Source organism: Epinephelus moara, chromosome 23 (genome assembly GCF_006386435.1).
Source record: "Epinephelus moara isolate mb chromosome 23, YSFRI_EMoa_1.0, whole genome shotgun sequence".
Taxonomy (NCBI): domain Eukaryota; kingdom Metazoa; phylum Chordata; class Actinopteri; order Perciformes; family Serranidae; genus Epinephelus; species Epinephelus moara.
The window spans coordinates 23,287,810-23,303,123 of NC_065528.1; the positions used below are offsets into that span (position 1 = coordinate 23,287,810).

The 15,314-nt window shown below is 42.8% G+C and overlaps 1 protein-coding gene across 1 annotated transcript in view; it reads right to left on the reverse strand.

The window, feature by feature from the left end:
- The window catches only part of LOC126385156 (voltage-dependent calcium channel subunit alpha-2/delta-1-like), a 164,467-nt gene that overhangs the window by 66,798 nt on the left and 82,355 nt on the right, over positions 1-15,314 (reverse strand). The window contains exons 7-9 of the mRNA XM_050036726.1: positions 4,683-4,814; positions 2,988-3,057; positions 2,169-2,219 (exon numbers count right to left, since the gene is read on the reverse strand). Of these exons, the coding sequence (XP_049892683.1) occupies positions 2,169-2,219; positions 2,988-3,057; positions 4,683-4,814 (253 nt within the window). The remainder of the gene's footprint in view (positions 1-2,168; positions 2,220-2,987; positions 3,058-4,682; positions 4,815-15,314) is intronic.

A 15,314-nucleotide genomic window follows, 5' to 3' on the forward strand; every position in this document is an offset into this window, starting at 1 on the left:
TTCAAAGTATTCCCATGCAATTTTCACTTCAGCGTGATGTTACTTTTCGCTAATGGTGCTGTGGTAGTTGATATAGTTCCTCTGTAGATGTGAAGCTCAGAGACTTGCCATACAAAGATGAGTTTGCTGTGGGCGTCCGTCTTTTTCCAAGCAAATGCACTGGGATGTGTTAAATGGTCATCGGACATACTGACTTGGAATTATCAACTTCCGATTTGCAGTGGATTGCAGCATTCCTGTGCCCCAAGAACAGCCTGAACAGCTGACATTGCCATCTGTAAAGCCTTCTGCCTTCAGGGCTGAAGACCATTCATGAGCTTTAAGTACATTTCAGACCGACAAGTTTCTTCTGTTAACAAGCACACTAGATATAGTTTTATTCATCACATTAACAAAAGTGCTATAATCTTCATCAGTGCAACGGGTGTTTGTGTGCAAGTCAGCTAATGACATGTTAGCATAAAATGATTAAAAATAAAATATCAGTGTTCAGCACTGCCAGGACTCGACTCCTTTGATTATTTTTCCTACTGCTCTTGTTAAACGAGATGAAGACCCCGCACCGATGGATCTGTAAATTCACATCTTAATTGCTTCCTGCAGGTAAAGAATAGAAAGGAACAGAGAGTGGGGGAAAAAATGAAGTGACGTTCTTTTAATGTTCTTTTCACCAAAGCATAACAGAGGCAGCTTTTAATGTCTAATAAGCCTCATCAATTCTCTGTGTGCCAATTACCAGAGCTGCGCTAAGAGCTGCAAGTGGACAAATTTACTTTTTCATTTATCATATTGCGTTGTCGTTTAGGCCTGGTGCCGTGCCATGAGTCCCATTTGTAATAAAACTCCACCTGAGCGGAAAAATCCAGACAAATCACTTTGACGCTGGCAAGAATACGACACACACAATCACATGCATGTTGCACACATTTCTTGTACTGTGCTTCGACTGGTTGTGGTTAACATGAGGGGGTAAAAACTGGTGAATCATCAGCAATTTTTTTGTTTTTTTATGGTCAACAAATCCCATAAAAACACAGATACCAACCAAGCGCTAGTTTGTCTCTCAAAGCTTTCCATCCTACAGTATCTACCTTGTCTGTAGCACTCAGCCCCAAGCACACAGGTTCCTACTGAAGACTAACTCTTTCATAATGTATCACCAATATATATTTCTATTATCTAAAATGGAGTTATTTCCAAAAAAAAGCTGGGCACTGTAGTTTTTAGCAAACATTACTCAAACAGGAGTAAATGGCATATTTGTTTGGGACTATTTACAACGGTGGATTAATACACATTTGATGCTTTAATGAGGTTTTAAAACACCAAGTAGTTGTAGCTTTGAACAAAAACGGAGGTCTATGAGACGGAGGAATAAATTATATCTGGCTTGAGATAAGCGGCACGGTGGTGCAGCATTGTTAGCATTGTTGCCTCGCAGCAAAAGGGTTCCCAGTTCAAATCCAGGGTGGGGGAGCCATGTTCCTCCTGTGTCACTGTGGGTTTCCTCCAGGTACTCCGGCTTCCTCCCACAGTCTAAAAAGACATGCAGGTTAACTGGTGACTCTAAACTGTCCGTAGGTGTGAATGTGAGTGTGAATGGTTGTCTGTCTCTATGTGTCAGCCCTGTGATAGTCTGGTGACCTGTCCAGGGTGTACCCCACCTCTCACCTAGTGTCAGCTGGGATAGGCTCCAGCCCTCTGCGACCCCTAACAGGATAAGCGGTTACAGAAAATGAATGAATGAGGCTTGAGGTACACTGGAAACACTTGTTTTTAAACTTGGAAAATGGTTTCAACTGTTTGGCCCCAGAAAATATTGAAAATAAACCCCTATTCTCAGTTTTTAAATGGATACTGTTTGTTAAAATTGATCTGCAGTTCTTTAATCTAATCAAAGTCTGAGCTGCTGTCGTGCCTGACGTCGCTCCAGAATCCTCTCTGAACATCTCAGCTCTTCTAAACCGTCACTCATCACAGGGAGAAACAACTGGACTGTAAACGATGAAGTCGCCCGATACACTGACTACTTTTTGTTTGTCAGTGTCACATGAGTGCTGAGGCAGCCGTGAGCGCGGCGCAGTCAGAGAGTTAGCATCAGGGCCTTCTGCCCCCCCAAAGAAAACTAAATCTGACTGTAATGGATGAATCATAAGGTCGTCACTCACGCATCCACCAGGATCAGCATGTCCTTGGGTGACGCTGCCCCCTGAATGTACCTGGTGAGTAATAAGAGACACACACATGCACAGAAAGGTCACGGATATTGAGCACATAAAGAGATGTACATGAGCACACAAGTGGAAATGGGAGTTATTATAATGCAGGAGTCATTTATAAAACTAAACTCGAAGAAACCTGCACAACACAAACTTCAGCACATAAAATAGTGATGAGGCTGTACATTCTGTGGTCTCATCACTCGTTTCTCTTTGAGCGAGTAAGCAAATATCACTATCATTTGCATATGAAATCAATCAGAGCTTTGTATTTAATTACATCTCTCCCTCCATTTCTGTGATAAACAAACAGTTGTGTGTCTTTGTTCAGAGTTCGAGTGCTCAGTCGCCGACGGGGCTTTTGAAGCTAATGAAATTTAATAACATGGTTAAAAGAGTATTGGTGGCTTCCAGCCTGATTTTAATCATTTTTAGCAGACTAATGAAGCTTTTGTATCGGTGCCTCTTGATCTGCAGCGGCTTAATCATCATAGTGCTCTGATGTGTTTGTTTGAGTGGGTTTAGCTGCAGTCAGAGACCTGGATTTGATTGTTTTAAACTCTGTGTGTGCGCGCAGGTGCTCTTATCAGTTTATGTGACATGCAAATACAGTTTTTGCAAATTAATGTTTAATATGACAATGACACAGGTGGACTGAACGAGCCACGTGTCTGCCTTTGACAAACACCAGAGAAATGACTTGTCAATGAGATGATTGGAGACACAAGAAACAAAACTACAGCTCCCACAATGAGCGTCTGCACTCACCACGGTCGCCTCCGCACATCGTAGAGGTCGATCTTACTGGCTGAATTGCTTGAGTCGATCCAAGGGGATGCTGTGATTGGGGAGGAAAATTACCTCACATTATGCTTGGGTTTAAGGTATATATGCGTCAGTGGCCAAATCCTCCTATATCTTACATCTCAAAGGAGCTGTATGCGACATTCAGAGCCCATCTATAATTCAGAATCTGGGGTGGGATCATAGACTGTATATAATTATGGACAATGTGTCTCCACTTACCCCCAGTGTACAGAAGTGAAGCTAGAATATCCTGATTACAGCTAATGCCATCTTGCCGGAGTCTGCCCCCATAGCGATATCTGCGGTTTCAAGTTTCCCGCCCATACACCCATCCAACCAATTGCGAGCAGCACCACTAAATGTGAGCCCACCCATTTGCTCACACAGTTGTCAATCATGTTGTAAAAACCCTGTTTTATAGCATTAAGTAACTAATTAAAAGCAACCTTATCAGATTAAACTGTCTTTGTTGCCGTTCACTGTCTGGCCGTGTCGTACGTTAGCGTATGCGAGTCCCTGTGTGTGCAGGGGCTAGCTACACTGCACTGCACTCATGTGGCGGGTATCGCTGACTATGTTGTCCTCACCCACAGTGGCAGAATGGTGTCATCATCAAAGCATAGCTCCCACTCTCCTTTTTCCCGCAAATATAACATGCTAATGTTTTTAGCACGAGCCTATGGCATTTTACATTGTACAAATTAGCCTAAGGGCTAGCGGACTTTCTCTACTCCTATGGAGCCAGGGACAACAGCAACATTTAACAAAGGTAACGTTACAAAATTCAGCTCCATTACAACTCACAAGGTTCACTGACAAAACAACTGTCTTATACTGAACACATTTTCCAAACAAATACAACATGCTAACGTTATTAGCACAAGCCTATGGTAGTTTACATTGTATAAATTAGCCTAGCAGCTAGCTGACTTTTCCTCCACTCATATGAAGCCAGGGACAACAGCAACATTTAACAAAGGTAACGTTACAAAATTTGGCTCCATTACAACTCACAAGGTTCACCGACAAAACAACTGTCTTATACTAAACACGTTTTCCAAGCAAATGGAACATGCTAACGTTATTAGCACAAGCCTATGGTAGTTAACATTGTATAAATTAGCTTAGCCACAAGCGGAGATTTCCTCTACTCATATGAAGCCAGGATAAATCCCAACGTATAAATAAATGAATAAATAAATAAATAGGTACGGCATTGTTTCGAGGCAGAAGTATAAATCCTGCATAAATCATAGATATGCTTTGAAAGCTGCATACAGCTCCTTTGACACAGTACAATTCTTGAGGAATGGAGGACAATTCAAAAGTATACTCTCATGACTTGTGACTTTCGAGGTGATGAAGAGGTGCGCGTTTTTGAATCACATCATCATGAGATGGTCATGACTGTATTTACAAACATGTATTTCAAAAAGTGATTCATGACTATCGTGCCTCTTCCTCAGCCCAAAGTCGCAAGACAGCCTTGTGACAAAATTTGCCCACAGCTACACAGTGCTTGAAAAGTTTGTGGTTGCATGCATCTGCCTGCAACATGATGAAATGGGCCTTAAGTGGCAACATTTGTCCTCGTCACTGACCACAGGAAGATCAGCAGGCTGTCACAGCGACCCCTTTGGCTGCTGCGCTGCTCACCTGGGTAGTACCGAGCCAATCCGGTGGCTGAGCCAAACACCTGCCAGAGGAGTGACGGATCTTCCTCTTTGTTTTTCCGGAAAACATCCTCCAAGGCCTCAGTCCAATTTAGCTCATTCAGAATGATGGTGGCTGAAACACACACACACACACACACACACACACATACACGCACAGACATACACATACACACACACAGAAGGATTAAATGAGTCACATTTGTACAGAAGTACAAAATCATAAAAATCACACAAGCACAAAATGTCAAGGCTTTTCAAAATCCATTTATTCTGAAAAAGCAATTCTGAAGAGGGAGAAACTAGCTAGAAAGCTCTCTCTCTCACACACACACACACACACACTTGCCAGTCTTGGGACACTGACATTGACGGCTGAGAGGAGGCCTCCTCACGGATATTGAAACTGACGTCAATCTGCTACAATGAGATATTTCCATTTCTTTTATATTTTCTGCTGTGAAAACACACCCTCACACACACACCAAAACCTACAGCTGTGGTAAGTGAGCAAAGGAGAGGCGAAAGGGGAGAGAGGAAAGAGGGAGGCAATAACAGAATGATTCAATTTGATATTTCTGGAATAAGACAAAATCGTCTCCCAGCTGCTCGGGGGACAGACATACAGTAAACGTTTTGTTTACCTGTTTGTCTGCAGGAGCTCTTACTGGCTTAATGCTCCAACAATCTAGTTTGATCAAAAAAGGCAGCGCTTTGCCTGGGAGAGTGGGCTGCATGTCAAACTGATGCTGTTCATGACTCATACTTGTCTGTGTGTGTGTGTGTGTGTGTGTGTGTGTGTGGATGCCTCATCTCTATGTGTGTGTGCTTTTGTGAGAGCTACTGGGTTAAAGATAAAACAAAGAACAGAAAAAAAGAGACATCAGGGCGAGACGGGGGACAGCCAGGGGGATCCCAGGTTTGCTGAGGCAGAGTCCTGCCTAAAAGTGAGTTATGGCAAGTTAGTGTGAAGCTACAGTACTCAGATATGAAATTCACAACTCAGCAGGAAGAGGCACAGCTGTGCCACAAGTACTACACTCTTAGGTCCCGTTTTACAACAACGATTTCAATTGAAAAGGTAAACTTTAGTTGCGTTTTGGCCGATCGTTTACAAGACAGCGGCATTTTGGGTCGTGAAAATGCCGCTCTGTAGAAGGAAGCGTAAGCGTCACACCGCCAACTACTGGCCAGGCATGTATACTGCAGCGCTTTTGGTCATTTTTGCGGATCCGTGTGCACGGCGATTGTGATCAAAACGTTGTCGTCTATACGCGGAACTTTTTTCAAAACGAAAATGAGAAACGATTCTGTTTTCAGTGAATCGTTTTCGTGTTAACATGGCCTTAGAGGCAAAGGTGCTAGTGAGTTTTAGTTTAGTTTATTTGCACATACATGTATAGGAAATACAGGGAATAAAAAATTAAAGGTAAAACATTGTGCAGGAGAGATTACAGGCCAAAAATGGCTTATGAAGATGTCCCCCCCATTAAATCACAACAATCATACATAAAAAGAAAAGGATTAAAATGAAGGAAGCAGAATTGAATAAAAGTTCTGGACTAAGAAGTTGTTAAAGATGTACCATTTATAACTACAAAAAAAAAAAATGAACTAGTTAAAAAAAAATTAAGGAAGTGACAAGAGTCTTTTCAGATGTTTTTTGAACAACGGTAATGTAGATGATGATTGTAGAGATGGAAGTAGGTTGTTCCAAAGAGATGGTCGTCTGTATTGTAATGAATATTGATTAAGAGAAGTCCGACAATATGGAAGATAAAGGTCCTTAGTGTCTTGTGGAATATGAGTGAATGTCTGAGGAAGACTTAAAAAAGTTCTGGCAAGTATGAGTGTGATGTACATATTTATATATTAACACACAAGTCTGGTGTATGTTCATATCAAAAATTGATGAAAGTTGATATTTTCTAAAGATAGAAGCAGATGATTTGCAAGTCAAGACAAGTTTAATATGGTATTTCCAAGTTAGTTTTTTTGTCTACTTTGACCCCTAGAAATGTAATAGAAGGAACCTGAGTTATTCCAATGTTGTCAATGAAAATTTTGGCTTTATCTTTGTTATATTTATTATTTTCGTTACAAAAAGAGTTTGTTCATCTGAAACCTTGTAGAAATAGATGATAGCTCTCCATTTGCTTCTTGAACGACTGTGCTAAAATTTTCATGTGAATGTCATTTATGTAAATCAAGAACAAAAGAGGTCCAAGAATGGAGCCCTGAGGTACTCCACAACGTAGCTTAGCTCTATTTGAGACATACTGTTCCCTGTCCGTTAAATAATCAAGCAGCCATTTTAAAGCAACACTATGAAAGCCATATTTCTGTTATTTTGGAAAGCGTTAAAAGCCTTTGACAAGGGTACCAATATGGATCTGGTTTTGTTCTGGTTCCTATGCCTAATTTTAGTTCAGAGCATTTTGACCTCAAAATAAATCCAGAACTAGAAACTTGGTTCCGATCTGGAAGCAAAAAAACAACAATTCTTTATTTCCTTTCAACCTCTCAACACCATCCTGTGGCTCTCATGCTCCCTCTGGCTCCTCGCCTCTTCTCCTCCTCACAGCCACCTCCTCTACCAAGGCTCTATTTCCATGCTTTGTCGGATAAAGAGAGTGTTTAGACCCGAGCCTTATATCGCTCCCTGTGGCACTGTAGAGCAAAGCGTGTCCCAATGATAAGTGGTGACAATTTGTTCAGGCCTCATCTCTCTGCTCCCAGAGGATGGCCCTTAATGGATTAGTCCTGCTGGTTTCTGTGACATCAGTAACAAGAAGTCTCAGGGTAACAAGACCTCACACAGGAACCACTGGTATTTTTCCCCGCCCATACTGCACATACTGAAGAGTGAACTAACAAGGAAAGATCACATATTGTTGTGTTGTATTTCATTTGCCCACTAGCTGCCACAGCAGGAAGTCGATGTAGTGACCGACCCATTAGGTGATTGGTGTGGGTGTAGATACATGATGAGGGGGAGAGACAAAATAAATGACCGAGACGCAGAGTGTGTCCTTACTCACTGTGTCTGTTAAAGTGTTTCCTTTGTGTAAAATTGACAAAGCCATTATAGTCTCCCTCGGGCATTTGGATGCAGACACACACAACAGACATTAAACCCCCCTACCCCCCTAAATGGGCAGGTCAGGAACCACTGATGAGCCTTCAGGAACAATATCAAAGGCGTGGCGAGGCAGCGTCCTTTAATCGCAGCCAAATACTAGAACAAATCACAGTTTCACTGTAAACAGATCCATCTCTGTGGCCATGTGTCTGTTGCTTGCTCGAGGTCATCATGATGAGAGGAAGAAATGAAAAGTATCACTGCAGCTACGCAAGTCAGCTCAGCTCTATTTGTCAGGCATGGATTCATGGCCGGAGGGACACTGAGGGGAAGGAGGGCTCTTTTGTTTGTGTGTCTGTAAAGTTGGAGCAACAAACATGGATATAACCAATACCTAAAAAAACTCAGTAAAAGTGCTTTTCTTCAGGGGTTGAAAAACCCCCAATATGATAGTTATAAAGCAACGTCTATGAATTTTTGAATGTTTTACAAGTGAGATTTCTACATCAAAATTCTGTTTTAAGTCCGATGAGATAAGAGAAATGATATGTTGAGTGAACAGAGAAAAAGGGGAGATGACATGAAAAAGAGATGGAAGGAAGCCACTGGCTGCTGATTTCTTTGATAAAGTACTTTCAGTTAGCTAGGCAAAACTAGAGACCAACTTGTGATGGGATCACTCCAGCTGTGATACAGTAATCCGCAACTTAAAATGAATTTGGGCCAGGGGCATAAAGTTAGGGGGGAAATGGCCCCTTCCCTTCTTCCCACACCCCAACTTCCAGCCCCCTTGCTCAGACTACACCCATCTTTGAATTTAGCCTTTAATGTGATCTCAACTACACAACTGTAAGGTTTTTTGGCTGCATCTTAGGGTGCTTTCACAATTGTTTGGTTAGAGGTGGTCTCGGTCCGGTTACAAACGAACTCTGGTGCGGTTCGTTTGTGGTGAGAACGTGTTCTGACCTGGATCTGAACCAACTGCAGTCACATGACACATTGTTTGGGTTAAACATGAGCATGTTACAGTCCTGGAGGATTATTAATGTGCACCTCCTCCTGTACTGCCTTAATATGCACATTCAGCACATCCAATGCATCAAAACATTGTTTTCTAGTTGGAGCCGCGCCTCGTTTTCAAACTGTATGGTTTGACTAAAATGAACAATGACAGCAATATAGTCCACGATGAGCAGCGCTAAAATCAATTAGAGTCTTGCAGGGATGTGGGACAGATGTAGGCTTGGAAGACCAGACCCAAAAAGCTCAGTACTGTAGCACTGTACACAACAGTGTGAGATGCAGTCGGCTTGGGCTGCATCACGGTATACCGAGGTATTTAGATCACTTGTCACCAGAGGTCAGTCTCCGGTTTCTACTGGTGGAAAACTAAAGATACTGCGGTCGAATTCAAGTGGTGAGGGGTAGGGCAAATTAACCTTTACAGGACTGTAAACAACCAGCTAGCAACAGCAGATGAAGAGACCATGGGTAAAACAGCATTTTTTCACATTTAACTCAGTGAAATAAGGGTTTATTTTGCCCAGTTGGCGACTGCAGGAACTAGATGGCCAACAAGACTAACCAAGACAGTGTCTTGGTCTGAATCAGGGACTACTTTTGTTACAAAGTTGTATTATTGCCTAGAGTTGGTTGTGTTCTCACGGCAGCATTTACAAGTGGACCAGATCAAATGCCTTGCGCAAGAAAGCTGCTCTTGATTGGTCAGAATTTCCATGTGGGAAAAATCCAGAAAGTAAACAAAACGTTGAAGAAGAGTAAAATTGCACGATAAATGTGACACTTTCTAATGTCACAATGGAGGGACAACTATGTGGGTTGGACATGGGTTGGTGCTTCACTGAGCGGTCAACATTTAAAACAACTCAGAATGAGGACATTGTTTCAGATGATAGTACATTCAGCAAAGATGCTCAGCCATGCGAAATTCAAAAATCACACTATTTAATTATCACATAGTGAACAAGTGAAGACGTGAAATAAAAAAATAAAATAAAAATGAATGATTCATGTGGTGAGAAGACATGGGAACTGAATATGGAAACCAAGATACTAAATATTCCCTGTGAGGCATGTAGATGCTTGCAAAAACAAATCAAACTGGATTCTGGCAGTGACTGATGAGGGTGACGGCGGTGGGAGGAGGTGAAGAGGGAAGGCTGCGTGGTGCCATGCCAAACGATGCCCTGTGGTGTTCCCTGTCATCAGCTCACTGGTGGCTGAAACCGCCTGTGCATTTGAAAGTAATTATACAGTTGCGGCTGAAGTGGTGAGAACCTGCAATCATCGTATCAGAGGGGGCCCTGTACTCGATGATGCTAGCCACTCACTACTTATTGTGACATGTACATCAGTGCATCCTTTGTGCTGGCATTCACAGTGCTGCAAAAGACTCTCACACATGTATATTGTAATGTTTCTGTCCACCAACAAATGCTGATTTTTTGTCTTCAAGCTGGGGGAGGCAAAAACCTGGAAAGGGCAAAAAAGGTAGAATTTGAAAATACACCCTACTTCTGCAGCTTTCCCTTCTCTGTCCTAAGCCCCTCCCACCAAAAGACCATGGGTATATTGCTCCGCACCACTGTAGACTGCTTCTCAGGGAGGATAGTGCGCAGCAACTCGGAGACGGCCCTTTGGTTGGAGGCTGTAGCTGCTTGAATTTGGCCAACGCAAAACCCCAGCAGCAGTGGTTGCCAACTGCACCTCTGGGTCCAACCTGTGTGAAGGCAGCAACAGAAAGTTTGCTGATCCAGTGGGGAGTGCAGGCTGTTTGGTCCTCTGGAGCTGGGGTTTGCGCTGACTGGATTCGGGTTACTTGAGCCACTGACTTGGGGTCAATCTCTGGAGCACGCACTGTGATTCGAGGCTCTAGCCAACAATAGCTCCATAAATGTAAACATGAAGCTGCAGCTGTGAGTCTTTGGCTCCAGTTAACATTTCTCTCCATCTCTAAACTGCTTCACCAACATTGACAAGTGCTTATGTTACGTTTATTGTCAGATTCTTATTCTTATTTTTTGGATAAGTCTGTCTTCCTTTTTCGGGTTACTTTGCAGTGTAGGCAATTGGTGCCAATGTTGAAATAGTAACCTTCTCTGCAAGGTTCTCTGGCATGGAAACAGGCTTGTGCAATCTGGAACGTGCACATACAACTGCGTTTGTAGAACAGCCAATAGGAATGCTCTCTCTGTGATGACCTGTGATTGGCAAAAGTGTGTTAAGCCTGAAAACAGAGCCAAGAGGGGGTGCAGAGATCTCGTTTTCTCTCAGTCCACTTGAATTACAATATGCCCAAAGTTTATTATGGGATTGTTGCCCAAAGACGCCACAATTAAACTGCCTACTCTAGCTTTAATAATCAGAAAGGAGTACATATTAAACAATTGGACAAAACATATCAAATTACCTGCTTGTATTGTTTTCCATGAGAGCCAAAAGGGACACACCATTTTACTATATCCAAGCATCAACACATTAAAACACCAAATTTAATCACATTGTGTTGCAATGTGTGAGCTACTCTTAAGGGTCACATTGTTAAGCACCCTGAAGTTCCTCAATAAAGCAAATTTTCATCATTCATTCATCAGGCAAATTAGCCTTGCAAATTAATGCTGCAATTTGCACAGAAAAGGAAAATAAACTGTAACAGCAGTGAATCTGGATGAGTTATTGGATGGAGTGATGTGGGCAGCAGGAACAGTAAACTCTGCAGAGAGCTCTGGGGGTGAGAGGACTTCATAAGAGCCAGCTGAGCTGTGGTTCTGCTGGACACCACACTGCACACCACACTATGCTGGGCTTGCTGTTTTCAGCTGTTGTTGAAAAATTAGATTTCTGTCAGGATGTCGACACAGACTGCATTTTAATTGTTAAATAATATAATGTGCAAAATAATATTAATGAGAAAGATAGGCAGCAACTTAATCCGTAGTCAAACTATTAGAATACCACTTTCAATTCCATTGATGTAAATATACCTGTGTGCGAATGGATGGTGGTGTGTGAGGACCATCTGACAAATTAGCTGATCATTGGTGATGTCACAGGAGAAAAGGCCGAGTGTGGTTATCACGAGTGTGTGTGAAAACCTCCCCAGGAGATATGACGATCTAGAGACACGGCAGGCATGGCCAGGGGGGAAGGGAGATATGGCACCAGCACACAGACACTTGACTCCAATATTTATTTCTGTAGAAAGGTGTCGAGGTGATAACGGTGAGAAAAGCCCTTATAGAGGCTATTTACACCTGGCATTAGAACGTGTCTCCACATGTGTCTCTCAACAATAGTTGTGATTGGATCTCACATATGGTCTGTCTGAGTGATCAGATATCAAGATGCATTGTTATGGCATTTCAAAACTCTAAAGGTGAAGATAAGGATGGTTTTGATACCACCACACTGTTGTATGCCTCTATGCACCAGTCAAGATGCATTTACAGTTTACATCCATGTCTGATTGTCTGTGAAAGCATGGATGCTTCACAAACACCTTCCTCCTGGCAGCACACAAGATCTATACAGTCAGCACAGTTTCAAGACGCGTGTCACCAATTTAGTGTCTGACCAAATGTCTCCCCTTATATTTGTGGACATTTGTGTGAATTTTTGTCATAACTAGCACATAAATAAAAGTTATGGCCAAAAACATGTTTTGTGAAGTCACAGTGACCTTTGACCACCAAAATCTAATCAGTACATCCTTGATTCCAAGTGGACGTTTGTGCCAAATTTGAGGGACACTCCCTCAAGGCCTTCTTGAGATATTGCATTCAAGAGGATGAGATGGATGCAAGTTCACAACGACCTTTGACCTCCAAAGTCCAATCAGTTTGTCAAGTAAAAGTGAATGTTTGTGCCAAATTTGAAGAAATTCCCTCAAGGTGTTCGTGAGATATCACATCCACAAGAATGAGACAGACAAGGTCATAGTGACCTTGACCTTTGACTTATGAACACCAAAATCTAATCAGCTTATTGCTGAGTACATGTGGATGTTTGTGCCAAATTTGAGGAAACTGCATGAAGGCTTTCTTTAAATGTTGTATTCATTAGAATGGGACTGACAACCCAGTGCAGAGGCACAAAAATGAGGATAATCCTTATCCCACAGGTGGATGTAAAGACATGTAGGACACATGGCACTTATTCTTTCATATTAAAGTGACATAGACCATACAAAATGATTAACCAATAAAATATTCTCAATCAGTGCACCAAAATAATCCAAAAACAAAACCCTCAAGACCCAGAAGACCCTCCACACTGTCCACGCAACATAATTCTTGCCTGCATTGTGCAACACTAATAAATACAGCGATAGTTGAACAGAGAGATGGCGATAAACAGCCCCGGCTAATTCTGCAATTCTGGCCTATTATGTACATATGAAAAATAATTCAAACTGATCCGTGTTAGTGAAATGTATTACTTGACCAACAGATGGACGTCTCTCCAAAGACTGAACATCTAGAGTCTGTAATCCAGGTCTTGTGGTATCAGGATCAGAACGATCCTCTCTGAAAGTTCTTTGAAAACAAGGACAAAAGTTACAAGATCAATTTTATCTGGGGGGCAAAAGAAGGCGTTGCGAAATCTGGATTATTCTTATCTGGACTGGAAACAGGGCCTTAGTTATCTCCACTGCCTGGAGATAAAGAGCAACCATTTTACGCCTCACTTGGATCATGAGGTTGCAAAGGTTTCCACTTGTTGATATTGGTTGCCATTACCCAGAATGAAACCAACAACACAGTGTGTGACATTGCAGAAATCTCATTCATTACTGTCAAGGAAGTTTTATGGACGGGTAAAATAGAATTACAAGACAGAAACTTTGTCTGGGAACATTTTGGCATGGAGGGGAATCCCAATCAGCTGATTAGAACATCCCGGGAAGGCTTCCAACTTGTCGCAAGGACACAGGTCACAGACATAACGACAGTAAGAGGGACGAAGATGGAGGAAGGAGGGATGAGGAGAGAGGGATGGAGATGAAGACACCTCAGAGTTTGGCAGCCGGCTCCGTAAACTAAATAGGACGTGTATCAAGTGGCACAAGAGTGCAAAAAGAAAAGGAAAAAAAAAATCAATTTCCATGCTGTGAGCTTTGCCACAGGGACCGTGACTTCGGTACAAACACGCTCACATACACAGTGTCAGAGTATCTCAGCACATCACAGTGTGTGTATGTGTCTTGGGCTGACAGGTGCCACACAGCGTTGATGCAAACGGGCATCAGGCGAGCCTTCGGATCTCCTGCCAAGGCCGCGACGCTCCCTTCTCATCTCCCCTCATCGCATCCACGCCAATCCGCCTAATGAGTGAGAAGACACGCATATGCAGCCATGAGATCCGCACACAGTACAGTAGGTGCATGCGATGTGACATACACACATGCCGAATCTCACACCCCGAGTGTTTCTTCCCCTCTCGCTGAAACACATTCACACACAGAAAAACTCTGATTCATCTCCAGTGTGCACGCACGCACATAAACACGATAATGAATCCCAGTCTGACCACCCACACTGGATCAGCAGGGAGAATAGATTCCAATCAGCAGGACTAATGCGGGGGAGAAAGACAGTAGCACATTTGTCTCCACACACCCCACTATTAATATGCTTAATAAAGTGGAGCGAGGGATGAGGGGGAGCGTGGAGTGACGGAGGGTGGAGTGAAGGGGTAGAGCTGTGGAAGAAAAGGAAGAGGCAGTGAGGAGAGATGAAAAAAGAGCAAACATGACAAAATAAGTAGGGGCGAAGGTGGAGGAAGGAATTTAAGCAAAGAAGAACAAAGAGAGGTGGAGGTTGTGGAGAAAGTCGACTGCAATTAAAACAGAATGAGGATGACACGTCAGTAAAAGCCACAAGGACGCCAGCCTCGTCTAGACAAAGTCCCCTAATCAAGTTACCAGTCCTTCCTCCACACAACAAGATAGAAAACCAGGGCGTGTCTAAGTATGTGTGTCTCCTTCTTCCACATACACACACTTGGATACACATTGCCATGGCAACGCTGACAGTGCTGGCCAGCCGGAGTGGCATCAATGTGGCAGCCTGTCCTTGGAGATAGAGAGATAGAGACAGAGAGAGGAAACACCAGCCGAGCTTTGCTACTTTGTTAACTACAGCTCCACCCAGACCCCACCTTCAACCACCTGCCTGAGAGCTGGAAGAGATCAAACACATACCACAGACCCCCCAAGCCAGAATCCTGCAGTGGAGGATAGTTAAACAATTGCCAATGCCGATATATGCACATATTTTTCCAACTAATTGCACTAGTCTCCCCTGTTGCGGGATTAATGTTATTATGCCCACTCTTAGGCGGGATTTATACTTGTGCGTAAGATCCATGCAGAGCCTATACCATTGTGAGCATTTATACTTGTGCGGTGGTGTGTCTGTGTCACTCTGCAGTGACGCCTCCAAAACACTAGTGGGCAGCAGGGTTTCTGTGAAGTGCTGTAAAGTTTAGTTGATTCAAAACACACATTAAACA